The sequence below is a fragment of the Atractosteus spatula genome, chromosome 9 (assembly GCF_055471065.1).
Source record: "Atractosteus spatula isolate fAtrSpa1 chromosome 9, fAtrSpa1.hap1, whole genome shotgun sequence".
In the NCBI taxonomy this organism is placed as follows: Eukaryota; Metazoa; Chordata; class Actinopteri; order Semionotiformes; family Lepisosteidae; genus Atractosteus; species Atractosteus spatula.
Window position 1 is genome coordinate 39,072,555 of NC_142714.1, and position 14,456 is coordinate 39,087,010.

General features: G+C 37.5%; 1 protein-coding gene across 2 annotated transcripts in view; it reads left to right on the forward strand.

Moving 5' to 3' along the window:
- Positions 1 to 302: 302 nt before the first annotated feature.
- Positions 303 to 14,456, forward strand: part of slc16a2 (solute carrier family 16 member 2) — a 63,919-nt gene continuing 49,765 nt past the window's right edge. The window contains exons 1-2 of one of the 2 annotated variants that reach the window (XM_088925649.1): positions 303 to 354; positions 894 to 1,362. In XM_088925649.1, coding sequence (XP_088781775.1) covers positions 939 to 1,362 — 424 coding nt within the window. In that variant the 5' untranslated portion in view covers positions 303 to 354; positions 894 to 938. Of the gene's footprint in view, positions 1,363 to 14,456 lie in introns of both variants that reach the window. The other variant, XM_088925648.1, reaches the window with a different exon arrangement.

Here is a 14,456-nt window from a genome sequence, read left to right on the forward strand (position 1 = left end):
ATGCGCTTAATTCATACCAAAGGCAGAAATGTAAGAATGTTCCTGATGTTGCTGCGCAGATGGTGTATTTCAAAGTGATAAGACGGCTAAAAATAGAAGATGATGGGGTATTCACTGCACACAATGTTCACGTCATTCATTCACACTTGCGGTATCCTCGAAGCTGCTCGCTGCTGCGCAGACTTCGGTTTCCTTAGTCAAAACACTGGAGTGAGTGACGAGCTGATTAGGGCGGCGCTTGTGTTTGATTCCTTTATCCAGCGTTTTGCCGGGATTGTAATTCGTTCTTTCGGGACAGCCTACTGGAGTTTAAAGGTGGAGGGAGAGGGGGAGCACATAGGCTGTTGAATGAAGGTTGTTTTTCTGTTTGGGTATTCGGATGTTTCATCAGCCGATCGAAGTCATCGCGAACAAATAGTAGCTACTATGCATGATATATTGAAAACAAGTGATATAAGGAGGAGTTGACTCTAAACTGCTGTAAAGGGGGGCGATTATATTTGTTCCAGTGGGATCGGGGAGGTTGAACAATTTTTAATCCGCGTGGATAGAGATTTCCTCTTATCGATGGTAGAGAAGACGTTGGAATCGTTTATTGCATCGAGAACACAGGAAGAGATATTTTATATTTACCCACCTGAATTACACAAAAGAGCTTTACATGATAAAATAAATAGATACTAGTGTTCTCGCAGACAGCGCTGACTTAACTGTGCTTCACTTTTTATATCGATGGGTTTCTGCTTTGAATTGACTACTTGGATTTTAGAAACGTCAGATACTTTTCCGTTTGAAGTGGATGCTTTGAAGGACTCGCTGATGTTTATCTCGTGATTGGAGACGTATCTTTGCGAAGACCGAGTTTTAAATAGTTTACCTTTCGTTACTTACAGAATCGATACCCCAGTTCCTGAAGCAGTGTTCATATTGTATGAAGGATGCGCACAGAGAGTAATAATAATGCGCCGGTGACAGTAACAGATGGGAATCCCGATTCAAGTGAAAATGAAAAGACGGGGGGAAGAGTGGCAGACACGCAGCCGGAGGCCACGAAATGCGAAGTGCAGATTGCTAACCCTGAGCACCACGCTGCCGGTGCAAAGGAGACGCATCTCAAAGAGAAGCATGATGCCGCACAGCTGATCGAGACAGGATGCCAAGAAAAAACTCCGGCATCACCAAGCGCAGGTCCCAACACCGAATTCGTGCCTCCAGAAGGTGGTTTCGGCTGGCTGGTGGTCCTGGCCGCCACTTGGTGCAATGGGTCAATCTTTGGAATTCAGAACTCGTTTGGCATTCTACACGTGATGCTCGTGAAAGACCACCAAGAAGCAGACGACCAAGCCTCGCAGTTTAAAGTAGGTGAGTGTAAAAGTGGCACCTGTAATGATAGGTACAGGTAAGCGAATTCTGCACCTAGGAAAGTTAAAATTCTGGCACTGTCCCTTTTGACAGGTAGCAAGGTTGCTTGTAAATAGACGCCTCAATATCAAAATAAACATTTGAAGTACTACTGTAGTTGTCATTTTATACTCTCTACCGCGTCTTTGGCGTGCTAAAATTGTTCATGAATTATTCTTTCGTGTCTTTCATATTATCCTCTAATCATAATCGACACCACAAACTAGAATTCTTGGCAATAAATTAAAGAATGATTACTATACCCACGTACAGTTTCTACGAATATGCACAAAGTAACAAACGACACACTTAAAATCAAATACAGATGCCAAGGTCGAGGAGCAATTCATTCGAACAAGGCATTTACTGTGAAATCCTCGGCTCAGATATTGTTCAGCATTCTGTCGTTCGCAACGACTGGAATAAATTACTAGTGGAAAAATCAAGTCTCCGGTAAAGGAATTCAATCGGGACAAACGTACGTACTGTAGCTAGTTTCCTTCTTTTCAAAGAGACCTAACAGAATTACGTACAAGGAGCTGTTACTAGGGTGACTGTTTTTCAAATGCACATTGTAGTATTACACAACGTGACTTAACACACGCTTTGTACTTTGCATAGAGAAAGAGTAGTTCTTTACAGTGACACTCCAAAGTTATTTTCTTTTGCAGCTCGTTAACATCATAAAAGAGTGTAGAATTTCGCACAGTAAAGTGCAAAATCCCTTTTAAAAGTCCCTACATCGCGTAGTCCCACTGAATATCTTGCAAAATCTGAGGAGAACTCAGACTCGCTGAAATACACAGAATACATGATTTGTCTTTGTATAATATATAATATATAATATATCGAATTGGTTGTTTAAAACTGTCTAAAAGAAAATAAGTTTTTTTTTCTCAACTGCTTCATTGCCCTAGACAATAATATATTAGCAGATGCTAGATACAGTGTTTTATGCTTGTGGCATCATTTGGAATTATTTTTCATGTACTGTATGTTGTGAAAGCTATTTAATATATGCATAATAATTCATGCTGTTAATTTGTGGTTAATAAAACCTGCACCAGATCAGACTACTATGCAAAAGGAGTATGCAAATAAAAAAATAAAAGAGTATGCAAAATACACACCGTATATTTCAGAAAAACAAACACCTGCATGTAGCAGGATAAAACGAGCAGTGATATTGTTCTGAAAAGTAGTGTTATGTTCTGAAAGTAACTTATAACCATGACAAGAAACAGCTGTGCTCCTTGTGCTTCTCTATGAAATCTGTCATACTCTGATCCCATATGGATTCTCTATATTATACAAAAATAATCTGTGATATTTATACATTTATACATCATGAGATATAGCTTAACCTGCATAATAATGCTGATGTTTTTATTGTTAACTTAATCACGTGGAAAATGTATTTCATAGATGGAGTATAAAGGAACAGCAATTGCTAGTTATTTATTATTTTCTTACTTGTGATTAAAAAACATAATCCAAACAAGTGTTATACTAAAATCGTAACATAACATTGAGTAATGGCAAAACAAAACTCTGTAAAAAAACAATTGGGAATAAAACAACTTCTGTTTTCAATACTGTGCTGTCTAAGCATCGGTTTTAAATAAAAATACACAGACAAAACATTTATAAACATAAACTATATTAATAAATATAATATGAATATATATAAATTAAATATCTTGAGGTTTCTATTCTCATTGAAATTTAAGGAATTGTATAGATGAGTTTGACTTGAATTTGGAAGAGGTTATTACTTGTTTGTATGAGTCATGTTAAGTTGTTTCATGTAAGCTTAATTCCTCATTGGAAAAGAAATATGGAAAAATACAATATTCTAGCTGCAGAGTCTTCTACAGGCGTGAGGGAGTGAAAGGAGAGTGGCTGGAGTATAAACCAAAGGTGTCCACACCAAGTGAAATATGGGGAAGAAAATCTGTAAGTGAATAGGCATCAGTTCTACCTTGCAGTGCTGAAGCCCTGGGTTTAATTCTGGACCTGGGGTGCTATCTGCATAGAGTTTGCATGTTCTCCCTGTGTTTGTGTGGGTTTCCTGCAGGTGCTCTGGTTTCCTCCCACAGTCCAAAAACGTCTTCTTGGCCTTTTGGCTAAGATCAAGCAGAGTATCCCACAACCCAAAAACATACTGGTAGCTTAATTGGCTTCTGAGAAAAGTGGCCCTGGTGTGAGTATGTGCGTGTCTGTGTGTGCACTGTGATAGACTGGTGTCCCATCCAGGGTGTATCCTGCCTTGTGGCTGGGATAGTCTCCAGCTCCCCCATGATGCTGAATGGGATGAGGTTAGAAAATGAATGGATGTAAATAGAAGGGGAGTCTTTAAAATTAATCTGATGAAATCTGAATCATACCTTCCCCATTCAATTTTTGGTCAAGGGCAATAATATATGTGACTTTGTTGGATTAGATAATTATAATATAGATCACTGCAATGTGTGTAGTTATCTGGAGTGGTAAAGTATTCTTTGGGCATGTGTGTTTTTCTTTTTCAACATTTGGTCTCTAAACATCTCAGTCTAGGTGATGCTTCCAACCTATGTTGCTTTTTTGTTTTTATACAGAAAATCTGAATAGTAGAACTGTAATACAGTAAACCCTTGGTTTAAAGGACTTTAAACTTTAAACTGAGAAGCGGTGTCTGTTATTTCTGAATGTCCATTAAACCACTAATGGTGTTTTTACAGCGTAAAACACACAATTATATGAGAAACATATACACTGTATACATATATTCTGGATCTTTTGACTTGTTTTTTAACAATTGCAATCAACAGTCTATTCCTGTGTATATCATAAATATAAAAGCGCTCTTCATGTATTGAAAATACAATGTATAATAATTTACTGAAGCATTTGGAATACAAACAATACCTGTCGTAAGCAATTGACCTTCTCCTACAGTGCACCACTGTTAGTTTTGAAATGCGAACCTATATGGTATTTATTTTATTTCTGCTTTTTACAAAGGGTTACAATTTGTTAGCATTTTAGTAAATGATAAAAGCAATTTGCCTACCCTTATATCAGTTGCCCAATCTCTGTAGAGTTCCATTAATATTAATCTTTTATACCTATTTAAAGGTGTTATTTATTAATATTTTATTATTGTTGTATTTTATTGAAATTGTTTATGTATCATTTAAGTGTATATTACTGTAATTGTGTTTTTTGTAAAGTCATGTTGTATACACTCTTTTATTCAAACAATTCCAAACCATGATGCATTCACAGTTCAGTACATGCACTTTAACAATGTTTTACATTAAATGTGTTTTACAAGTCCTTTTTTATTTTTATTTCTTCTGTTTTGTCCTATTTCATAAGAATAACCAAGTTTATTGCCTGGATTAACTTTGTCCTTTATTGAGAGGGAGGTCCAGATTTCTGATCTTATAGCCAAAATTCCCCTTTTCAGATTTAACAGACAACATCTACTGTCTGTTAAACCAAGGGCTTACTGTACAGGAATTTGTCTTTTATTGGGCTAGTTATTGTTTAAAATAATTTAAGGACATACTTTCTGGTCCAGGTTTTCTTAAATATAGTAAAGTGTAAAACTTGTGTATTATAATTTTCATGATTGTCTTGTTTGGAAATTGTTTTATTGTGATAAAGTCAGTTGTATATTTCATCACGTAATACATTTTTTATGGTCAGTGCTGCCTTCTGGGTAACTGCAAACAAGCTGTGTAACTCAGGACATTTGCCTAGTTATCAGCATCTTAAATGTCGTTTCTTCCATTCTGCTTGTTGCTCTTTCTTTTGCTTGTTACAGTATATATTATACCCAGATTGTTGTCACTCATGTTCTTAAAGTTCAAATTGTTATTAAATTTTAAGATGTTTATATTGGTCATACAGGTCAGCTTTCAGGTATGCTATTGTCTTCCATGACACTTTTGTGAATTATTCCAGTAAAGGCTGCAGTGTGGAAAGACTTCAAGTATTGCTTCAAGCAGTTCTGTCTGGGAAACTAAAGTCATGTGTATCATGCTTGTGAGAGAAGTTCAATCCTAGAATCTCATTTCCTGTGTTTTCTGTGGTCAGCAAAAGTTGCAGAGTAGCTGTCGATGCTGGTGTTATCAACGTGTGGATTCGAGGATATGATTGTAGAAGTGTGGTTAAATAGATTTGTTGAACTGACGGTTACCACCTGAAAAATTGAAAGAAACCATTTTTTTCCTTCATGTGGTGCTTTCCTTGCCTAGAGGGGAAACCCATGAACAATGTTTTGTTTGTGTAAAAACTACTATTGTGGTTTTGTGTCAAATGTCTGCTATAACATGGACCAGTGCCATCCCTCGAATGAGACAATGTAAACAGAGAAGTATTCTAGTGATGTCACTCAGTGGTGACGTGCTTGATTTATTGAGACATCTGCGTATTCATAAGACCTGTAAAGGGCTTCCTAGAATACAATATTGTAAACAAAAAGGTAGTGGAAATGTTGATAATTTTTTCTATTCGTGACCTTGAAATCTGACTTGTTCACTATTTCTAATGTGAGAAAACAAGCAAACAGGCACCGCACAGTGTGCACATGCTATACATGCAGAACCAGTGTAGGCTTTTGTCATTCTCTTAATTTTTTGACCACAATGTATACAGCTGCAGGTGATGGCACTGATATTTTTCTGTCAGATTTTTTTTTTAAATATATTTTGTTTGTTCATTTAAACTTGCAGCATACCCCCACTGTTTTTTTAAGAGGTTTTAAATTAACTGCCAGTACAGACTTGATCCAGTGTGTGTGGGGTAAAACAACATTGCAAAAAAACAGCAGAACACACAGGCTTACGAATGACGCATTTTCTCAGTTCAAAAGTCGGTGTTTTATGAATTTTTAATGCAGAGCTCTAGTTAGGCCTCTGGAATGGGGAACATCGACGTTTAATCATTCAAAAGGGATTATGATTGAGCTCCTACTATGTGAAATATGGGTCAAAGCTTCTAGAAGCTGTATTACCGAAAATATTATTGCGGCTCAGAACAGCCTTTTTAAGGCTTTGTTCTCTCTTAATAGTTGGGAAAGAAAACCATTAAATAAATCCCAGTTTTACTCAATTGTTTCCACAATATCAAGTTCAAAACAGTTTGAGGAAAAGCATTGTAAGTAAAACATTGTCAGAGAAAGACCTCTATGAGAATCTTTGTAAATGAGAGGGACTGGCATGGAAGTACATATTACACTTTTTAAAGGCTGATTTTAATGAACAGTTTTCACTCAAATATTTGCGCCCCGATGTTGAGGAAGGAAATGAAAGTTAAGCAGTTCTAAAAGCAAGGAATACATACTTCAGCAGTCTGTTTGAAGTTTTCATTACTCACTGAGGCTTTTTGTGCTTCAGTCACTGAAAAAAATTTAGTGGCACACAAAATGTAAAAATTTAGTCTGAGGTGCATAGTCTAACTCATGGTCATTTTCTGAACATCTTCTGACAAGCCTATTGAATACTATTCCACTTTATTCAAGCAATTTCTATGAATTAAATTTTGTGTTTACCAATTTGTGCTTTTTTCTTGATAGATTCTATACAAAGTTAGATTATATTGACTGATGCTCATCAGGGGAGTTCTGAAGAACTCACATGTTTTTATTTGAATAGCACTATGCACATACAATAATGATTAATCTGCCAAATTGTAATGAACTGTTGTAATGTTGCACTTTTTTGGTATTTATAGCTTTTAAAGCACATTGCCTAGAAACCGATGATCGTACTCCAGCCTTTTTGTTATTCAGAATTCTGCCTTGGAGAAGGATGGGGATGGAGAAGAAACAATGAATATGTTTGTGAACGCTTGTATTTTCCATTGGTGACACAAAATGAATTGAAGTTAGAATACCGAGGAGGCCTACTAAAAAAGGGATTATTAGACCTACATCTTTGAAAAGATCAACTGCTAGGATCAAATATTTAGCATGGGGGGCTGTCTTCTTGGAGTACACCCTCAGGAAGGATTCTGTGGAATTAGGATTCAAAAGTTCGTATTTAAAAGTCATTTCACCATCAACCCCTGTAAATCCCCTGTAAATTCATCATACACAGTTAAATGGACATTACAGAGCGGTCAAGAAAATCCATTTGCATGTTTTTTTCACATGAAATAGACCAAATTGCATAATTCTTGTATTTAATACTCTTTTTAAAGTGTTTTTCATTGTGAGTTGGATATACTGTACAGAGTCAACAGCGTGACAGAGTTGCGACTTGAGTGATGAGCATACTGAAGGAAGTCAAGGAAATTTTGAAGATCTCAATATCTTCAGTCATTTCATAAAATTAAGGAAACTTAGAAAAAAACAGAAGTCTGGTAATTTTTTCTGGTAATAGCTCTTCCTTTTTTTACCCTTTATAATGTGAAATTACACAGCTGTTTCACACATTGGCTATGTATTCTGACACTGATTTGAATGGTTATTTTGACAAGGCTGTGATACATTTGTACTCTGTGTATGAAAGATTCCATGAACTGTGGTTTCAGACTTCAGTTATACACAGCAAAGTACATTAACATTATCAAAGCATGATTGGAACGCAGCATTTATTAGGTAGTTAGAATTATAAGATACAAAAAATAGTTTTGTGGTGCATACATAATGAGTACCTTATAAAATTAGTATTCATGATTCAGATTAAATGTAGATGAATAAAGGCGGTTGAAATAATTTCTAAAAAACGTCTTTTGAAAGTTTTTGTAGAATGGTTATTTCCATTGTACAATCATAAAAGCCTCGCTCCAATTCAGGCTAAAGATCTTCAGTGTCTCCCATAAATTCTTGCTTGTCCTTGTGTATATTACAACTCTACTGGTTGTATGGAGAAATTATATTGTATCTACTCAGGGAGAATAATCATTTAGGTAATGACACTTTAAGTGAAATATAGAGATCTCTTCACAGTGGAAGTATTCTTATTAATTATCCAAAGATCCTGAATGATGTATTCCACAGATTGGATTTTTGAAGTTCCAGAGGTGGAAGGAAGTCTTGAAGTCTGAAAAATAGTGGGCCTAAATTTTAATATGAGCAAACTACCCATCAGTTAATTTGCTATGCATTGGGCAGTTTACAGGAAATTCACTGATGCTGTTATTGCAGTGTATTGTTATGTTTTGCACAGATGGAGGCTTTTCAGCCTGAGGCACTTGAAAGCTCTTACCATGATGTTCGGACTCCTGGTCAGGGATCTGCTGTTTGCTGATGACTCACTTCCTAGAAGACATTCGATTCGTCACCAGCCAGTTTGCTCTGGTTTGGTGTCATCACAAGCCTGAAAAAACACCAAAATGATTTCTCCTGTTTAAATGAAGAACCATGCTGACCCTGTGTGTGGTCTCTATGGATTGTACCTTCTCAAATCTTCTAGCAGTTTCTGGTGTAAGCCACCACCATCATTGATGGTATTACATAGCACATTACTAAGGCCAGTTCATTGCTTGCAGCTTTAATTGTGGAGTGAAAAAGGAGTCAGGCTTTCGGCAAAGGTCTTGTTGTTGTTGTTTTTAATACTGTATGGATGTGGATCATCAGATGAGATCTGATGATATGAGATATCTGAGATATGAATATGGACATGGATCATTGACAAGGGCAACACAGGCAACTTTTTCAGAATAAACAGTAAAACATAAATCAGAAGACAGAAGAGGAAGCAATTAAAATGCATCAAATGCATTTAAAACTGAGGACAGAAGGCAGTGCTTTACGCTATGTGTTGTGGGAATATGGAACATGTTATTTTGACATGCTGTGGAAGCCATTTGCTGAGTGGTTCTGGTTCTGGATGAACACTGTTCGTCTACACTCTGGCTGAGCTCTCTCTAAATCTTAGGTGCTAATTATCAATTCAATTGACCTACTTGTTTAATTAGACTTTCTTTTAAATTGTTTCTTTGGTCAGTCCCACGTGTCAAGAAAACCCTACTTCAAGGTACTATTTTCAACAACTTCAGCACCCAGAACTTTATGCAACCTCTCTTCAGCTTGCTGGCTGTTATTTCTGACTAAATATCTATTATTTGATCAAACTATGACGAATAGGTCCAATTGGCTACATATCATTTCACCTTAATGAGAATGGAGGCATTTCTGAAACTCAGTAACTGGTACAGAGTTGATACCCATGACAAATCTCATTTGACCTTTTAAGATTTGAAAGCTAAATTGTAAATATGCCCCAAATAGAAAACTGAAATTAAGTTGCTTGTGATTACGAACTTGACCACTAAGACCACTGCCCTGACTTATAGCTAACTCATTAGCTATGAGATCCTTGGATCAATAACGGGGGTCTCAAACCCAGATCCCTGAGTCCTGGAGGGTCTAGTGTCTGTTCATTTGGGTTCTCAGCTACATAGTTGGTCAAATTATTTCATTAGCTACAGCACATCATTTTGATGCCTCTGAAGTGATTTATAGGTAATTGTATATGTAATTAAGTGAATTTCCTGCTTAATAAACTGTCAAGGACCTTAGCAAAAATACTATATGTGTCTAGTTTAGAATATAATTAGGTTAATTGTTTAATTGATGGCTCAGGTTGGGACAAAAACCAAGAGACACAAGGCACTCCAGGAACTGTTTGAGACCCATGATCAATAATCCTGAAATGTCTGTAATAGTTTCACCAGCACTGCTTGTGATTCATCTGCCAAGTAGCAAGTAGCAAGAAAAAATACCCAGTTTACATATACTTGCGAGATGTTATGCATCAAAAGTATAGAAAATGTGGTGGTGAAAGCCTGCCTTTCATTGCTGGGCTGTGTATTAATGATGGAAGAAACCACAATCCACAGAGGTGTACTCTATAGCCAGCATACAAGTGAATAGACCACAGGGAAGAACATGCAAGGACTACAATGACATTGTAAAAGCAAATCCTCAAAGCCTGTGGTCTAGACACCTATAGATGAGAGGACAGGGACCTGGACAGAGTTAGCTGAAGGCAGATTAACCACAGCAGCTTTGACCTTTTGTGACCAACTGGATATAACAAATGTTCTGGAAAGGAAAACATGGACGTCTGTTCCTGTATTTATACCAGCTGCAGGTGTCAGTTGTTACACATACAGCTATTGTATATTCAAGGCCTGGCCTTCTGTCTCATCCAAAAACACCCACACAGTCATGATATAGTAACTGTACATGTGAAAACCCTAAAAAATGGTCATTATTAGTAAAAAGCTACCTAGTATGCAGTAGAACTACTTGCACTTTTGCAGATTACCTTCTGAAGGGACTGCAGAAAATCTACTCATACGGAGCATATAGGATATCCTTTATGATTTTTTTTTGTGCACATGCAAAGTATTTTTTATTTTTATGTGGAATAACTTTTTAAATTCGATTAAAATGAAAGGATTATTTGGATGGGTTCTGGCAGTTGTGAGTGTTGGGGAAGCTGACATTTGGGGGAAAACAAATTAGGAAAAAATCTGGAAAAATAGAAAGACCTAGTGGGATAAAAGAGTACCAAGAAACTCTAATACTGTAAATAATAAATGCATGATCTCTTTTGATAGGGGACTCTGTCATTATTGACAACGCTCATGTCATCTTTTAGCATCACCTCAAGAGGTCTAAAAAAAGGGAATCTCTTCTGCCATTTTTGGTAGGAGTCTTCAAGGGTGACCTTTGTTATGGTGTATGTGTGTTCAAGCACTACTAGAGTACTTACCACCCAGTATCTTTATTTCTCAAAAATTCATATTGTGTATGAAGCCAGGGAGGCACTTTGCAGCACAGGTCATTCTGAAAACCTACTTTCTCCACACATTCTATTTCTTTTACTTTATTTTTGTGTAGTATTTTTATTTACAACAGATTAAGTAAGAATTATTTTATCATAGTAAAAATAGAATCAGGATGTTAAAATTGGAAAGAAAGAAAACTGCAGGAACTAGTCAAGATATATAATGTTCAAGTCTTCACAATAAATAGAAAAAGCTGCAAAAGCTGGTGTCCCACAGGTTTTACATGTGCTCCTATAAAGGCCATTCATGTCCTGTGAATTTGATCGTAATTATCTTCTTAGAGGTCAGTCGTACAGTATGTTGAGGAAAACCTTGCTAAATTAGTGCCCCCTAGTGGTCATCATTTTTATGTCACTGAGCCGAGAGAGACGTACACATTTGGGTTAGTTCTATGAATTCTATAAAAATATGATTTTGCCAGGATTCAGCATAACTATCAAATAGATGAACTTAGAATCATGGATTCCTAGTGCAAAATGAAGGGAAATACATTAAGTTACTGACCTGATCTTAGAGGGAATAGCCTGTCACAAGAAAGTGATTTGTTTTTCCAATATCTCTTCAGAAACTTTGCATAAGGAAAATTGTTCCCAAGATCAAGAATATTGCCCATTAAGATTCATTGTTACCTCAAGAGTACTGAATAGAAAATAGTGCTGAATACAAAATAGGAACATCATTGCATGTTTATGATACACAAATTAACATGATAAACAAAATGGGTGAACACTACAAAACATGACAACAGAGCAGATGAGTTAACGACAATGCAAATGTCTTTTAAGTGCTTTTTTGGTTGTTTTTAAATCACTATTTTTACAGCTAGAAAAAATATTTTAGAACATGCTTTTTAAAAAGGCTTAACAATAGTTTCATTTTTTTAAAACTTTTGTGACATCCCTTCCAATGCATTTTGATCACATGATCTTAAAATTAAGAAGGAAGTTTAATTATGCAGATCACTAAGGCAGGCTTCTTCGCTGTAGTGAAGATGGCTTTGTGCAGGTTAACAGGTTTTTAAGAGAAATTAGTAAAACAATCATTTGTATAGTGGCTGTTAGGTGTCAGAAGAAATTAGTTTGTGTTGAACTAATTATTTTTGAGTCGAGAAGAGAAATCTGCTGGTCAAGTCTTGATTCGTTGGCACAACCTTTAAGAAACTGTTGGCTACAGTCATTTGGTATCCATCAGTTATAAAAGGGAATAAAAAGCTGATGGCTCAATGTTTTCTGGATCCTGCAACAATATGGAAGAGAGATCATCACTGCAGCTTGAAGATGACGTGTCCATCTTTAAAAAAAAATAGTGAAAGGAATGGGTCTAAGCAGAGGAGACAAATCAACTATGTATGACAAAGATTTGCCAATCCAGAGCAAAACAGTCAAAGTGATATTGCCAAAATTAATATTTGATAACCTGTTATCAGCCAAAACATCCCTAAACTCCACTTATGTATTATTTACATAAATTTGCTTTATTTGGTATATTTTCATATTTGTTTGTAGTGACCATCTTACATTAGTGTTTAATGATAATTCTACAGTTTATTAAACTGAAAGAAAGGTTTACTTTATTCCTTCTTTTAAATAATAGCCTTTATTCAATGATTGGTGTCCCTACAGCAGTATCTCAGTACCATCCGATTATTTATATACAGATAATATTAAACATCATGTGGAACTTAAATAACTGTTCCAGTTGCAATCCATGAAAGTTGTCCAATTAAAATTAAGGGTACTTTACTTGATAGGCACATAAATAAAGAATGCATGTCTTTAGATTAATGTAGAAGTGGCTGCATTGGTCCCCTACTATATGTAGAAAGCAATGAGCCACTGTGGAGTTCCTGGGGTGCCATCTTTGTGGTGTTTGTATGTCCTCCCCATGTTGGGGGGTTTCCTCCAGGTGCTCTGGTTTCCTCCTACAGTCCAAAGACCTACTGGTACATACCAGTAATTTAATTAGGCTAAGTTAATTAGGCTTCTGGGAAAATAGGCCATGGCGTGATGTGACCAGTGTCCTGTTCATGGTGTATCCTGTCTTGCGCCTTTTGCCCGTTAGGCTCGGCTCCACTGTGATCCTGTATTACATATAGCAGTTAGAAAATGGATGGATAGCGCTATACACTGTGGTGCCATGGGAGTAGCTGACGCCACATTGGGTGTGGTCAGGTTCTCATTCTTCCTTGTCACACCCTTTTATAAACTCTTTTGGGTTCCTTTTCTTTATCTTACACACACTCTCCTCCGAGCGGTGATCACATTAAGCCCCTCATCGGGGTAACAAGATACACAACTCCATATTCCTTTACTTCTGGACCCTTTCCCTTTGGAGTCACAAGTTCATCCCATTGTCCTCAAGCTAGGAATCTCCTGCTCCCAAACACCAACACGGAGCCTCTTGCTCCTACTCCATTAGGACACCATTTCACACACAACCAGTGTCTCAGACTCCCAGGCCCACCTCCAGCCTTGATGGTGTCGGGAGAGGACAACAGGTTGGGTTACACAAACGCCAACTACATCACCGAGTCTCTTTTGCACTACACACTGTGCTGAGACCTCTCTAACACACACTCACAACCTTTCTGGCACCTCACTCTCCTGCCCTTTGGTTGTGAACTCACAGCTGCTAGCGCACCTCCCATCATGCCTAGCCACCACTGTATTACGCCATGCATCAGGTGGGTCCCTCTACCACACAACCCACTCTGGTCCACACACACTAACTCTTTAGTCAACTCGTAACTCACTCCTACAGCGGACACGACAGCCCTGCTCTCACACCCTAGCAGGATGCTGTCCCTTTAAATCTTTCGATGATCTCATAACGTTCCGTTTCTTCGGTCAGTGTCTTCGCAGATTGACGTTTTCACTCTTCACCTCGCAGGCTATTCCTCTCTCAGTCATCTCTGTAATCGTCGTTCTTCTTCACCCCCTCACGGGGTTACTACAGCGGGTTATCAAGTCTTTGTTCATTCATACGCAGCGACACGCTCTTCTAACAGCGCCCCAAGTAGTAGCGTCTCATAACTGACACCCGCTACTGTCATACTTCAGCCCGGCTCTCTCGCCGCAGAGCCTCTGCATTCGTCCTCTCTCCACTACAGCCACGGCAAGACTACGATCCTGCGAGATCCTTCCCCCTTTTTCCACGGCCTATTCAGGCTAGTTTTAAACCACTTCTACACCTGCCGTTCATTCACATATTCACGTCAGGTGTGGTTTCCGCGGCAACGCGTCTCCCTTAATCTGGGGCTCCGC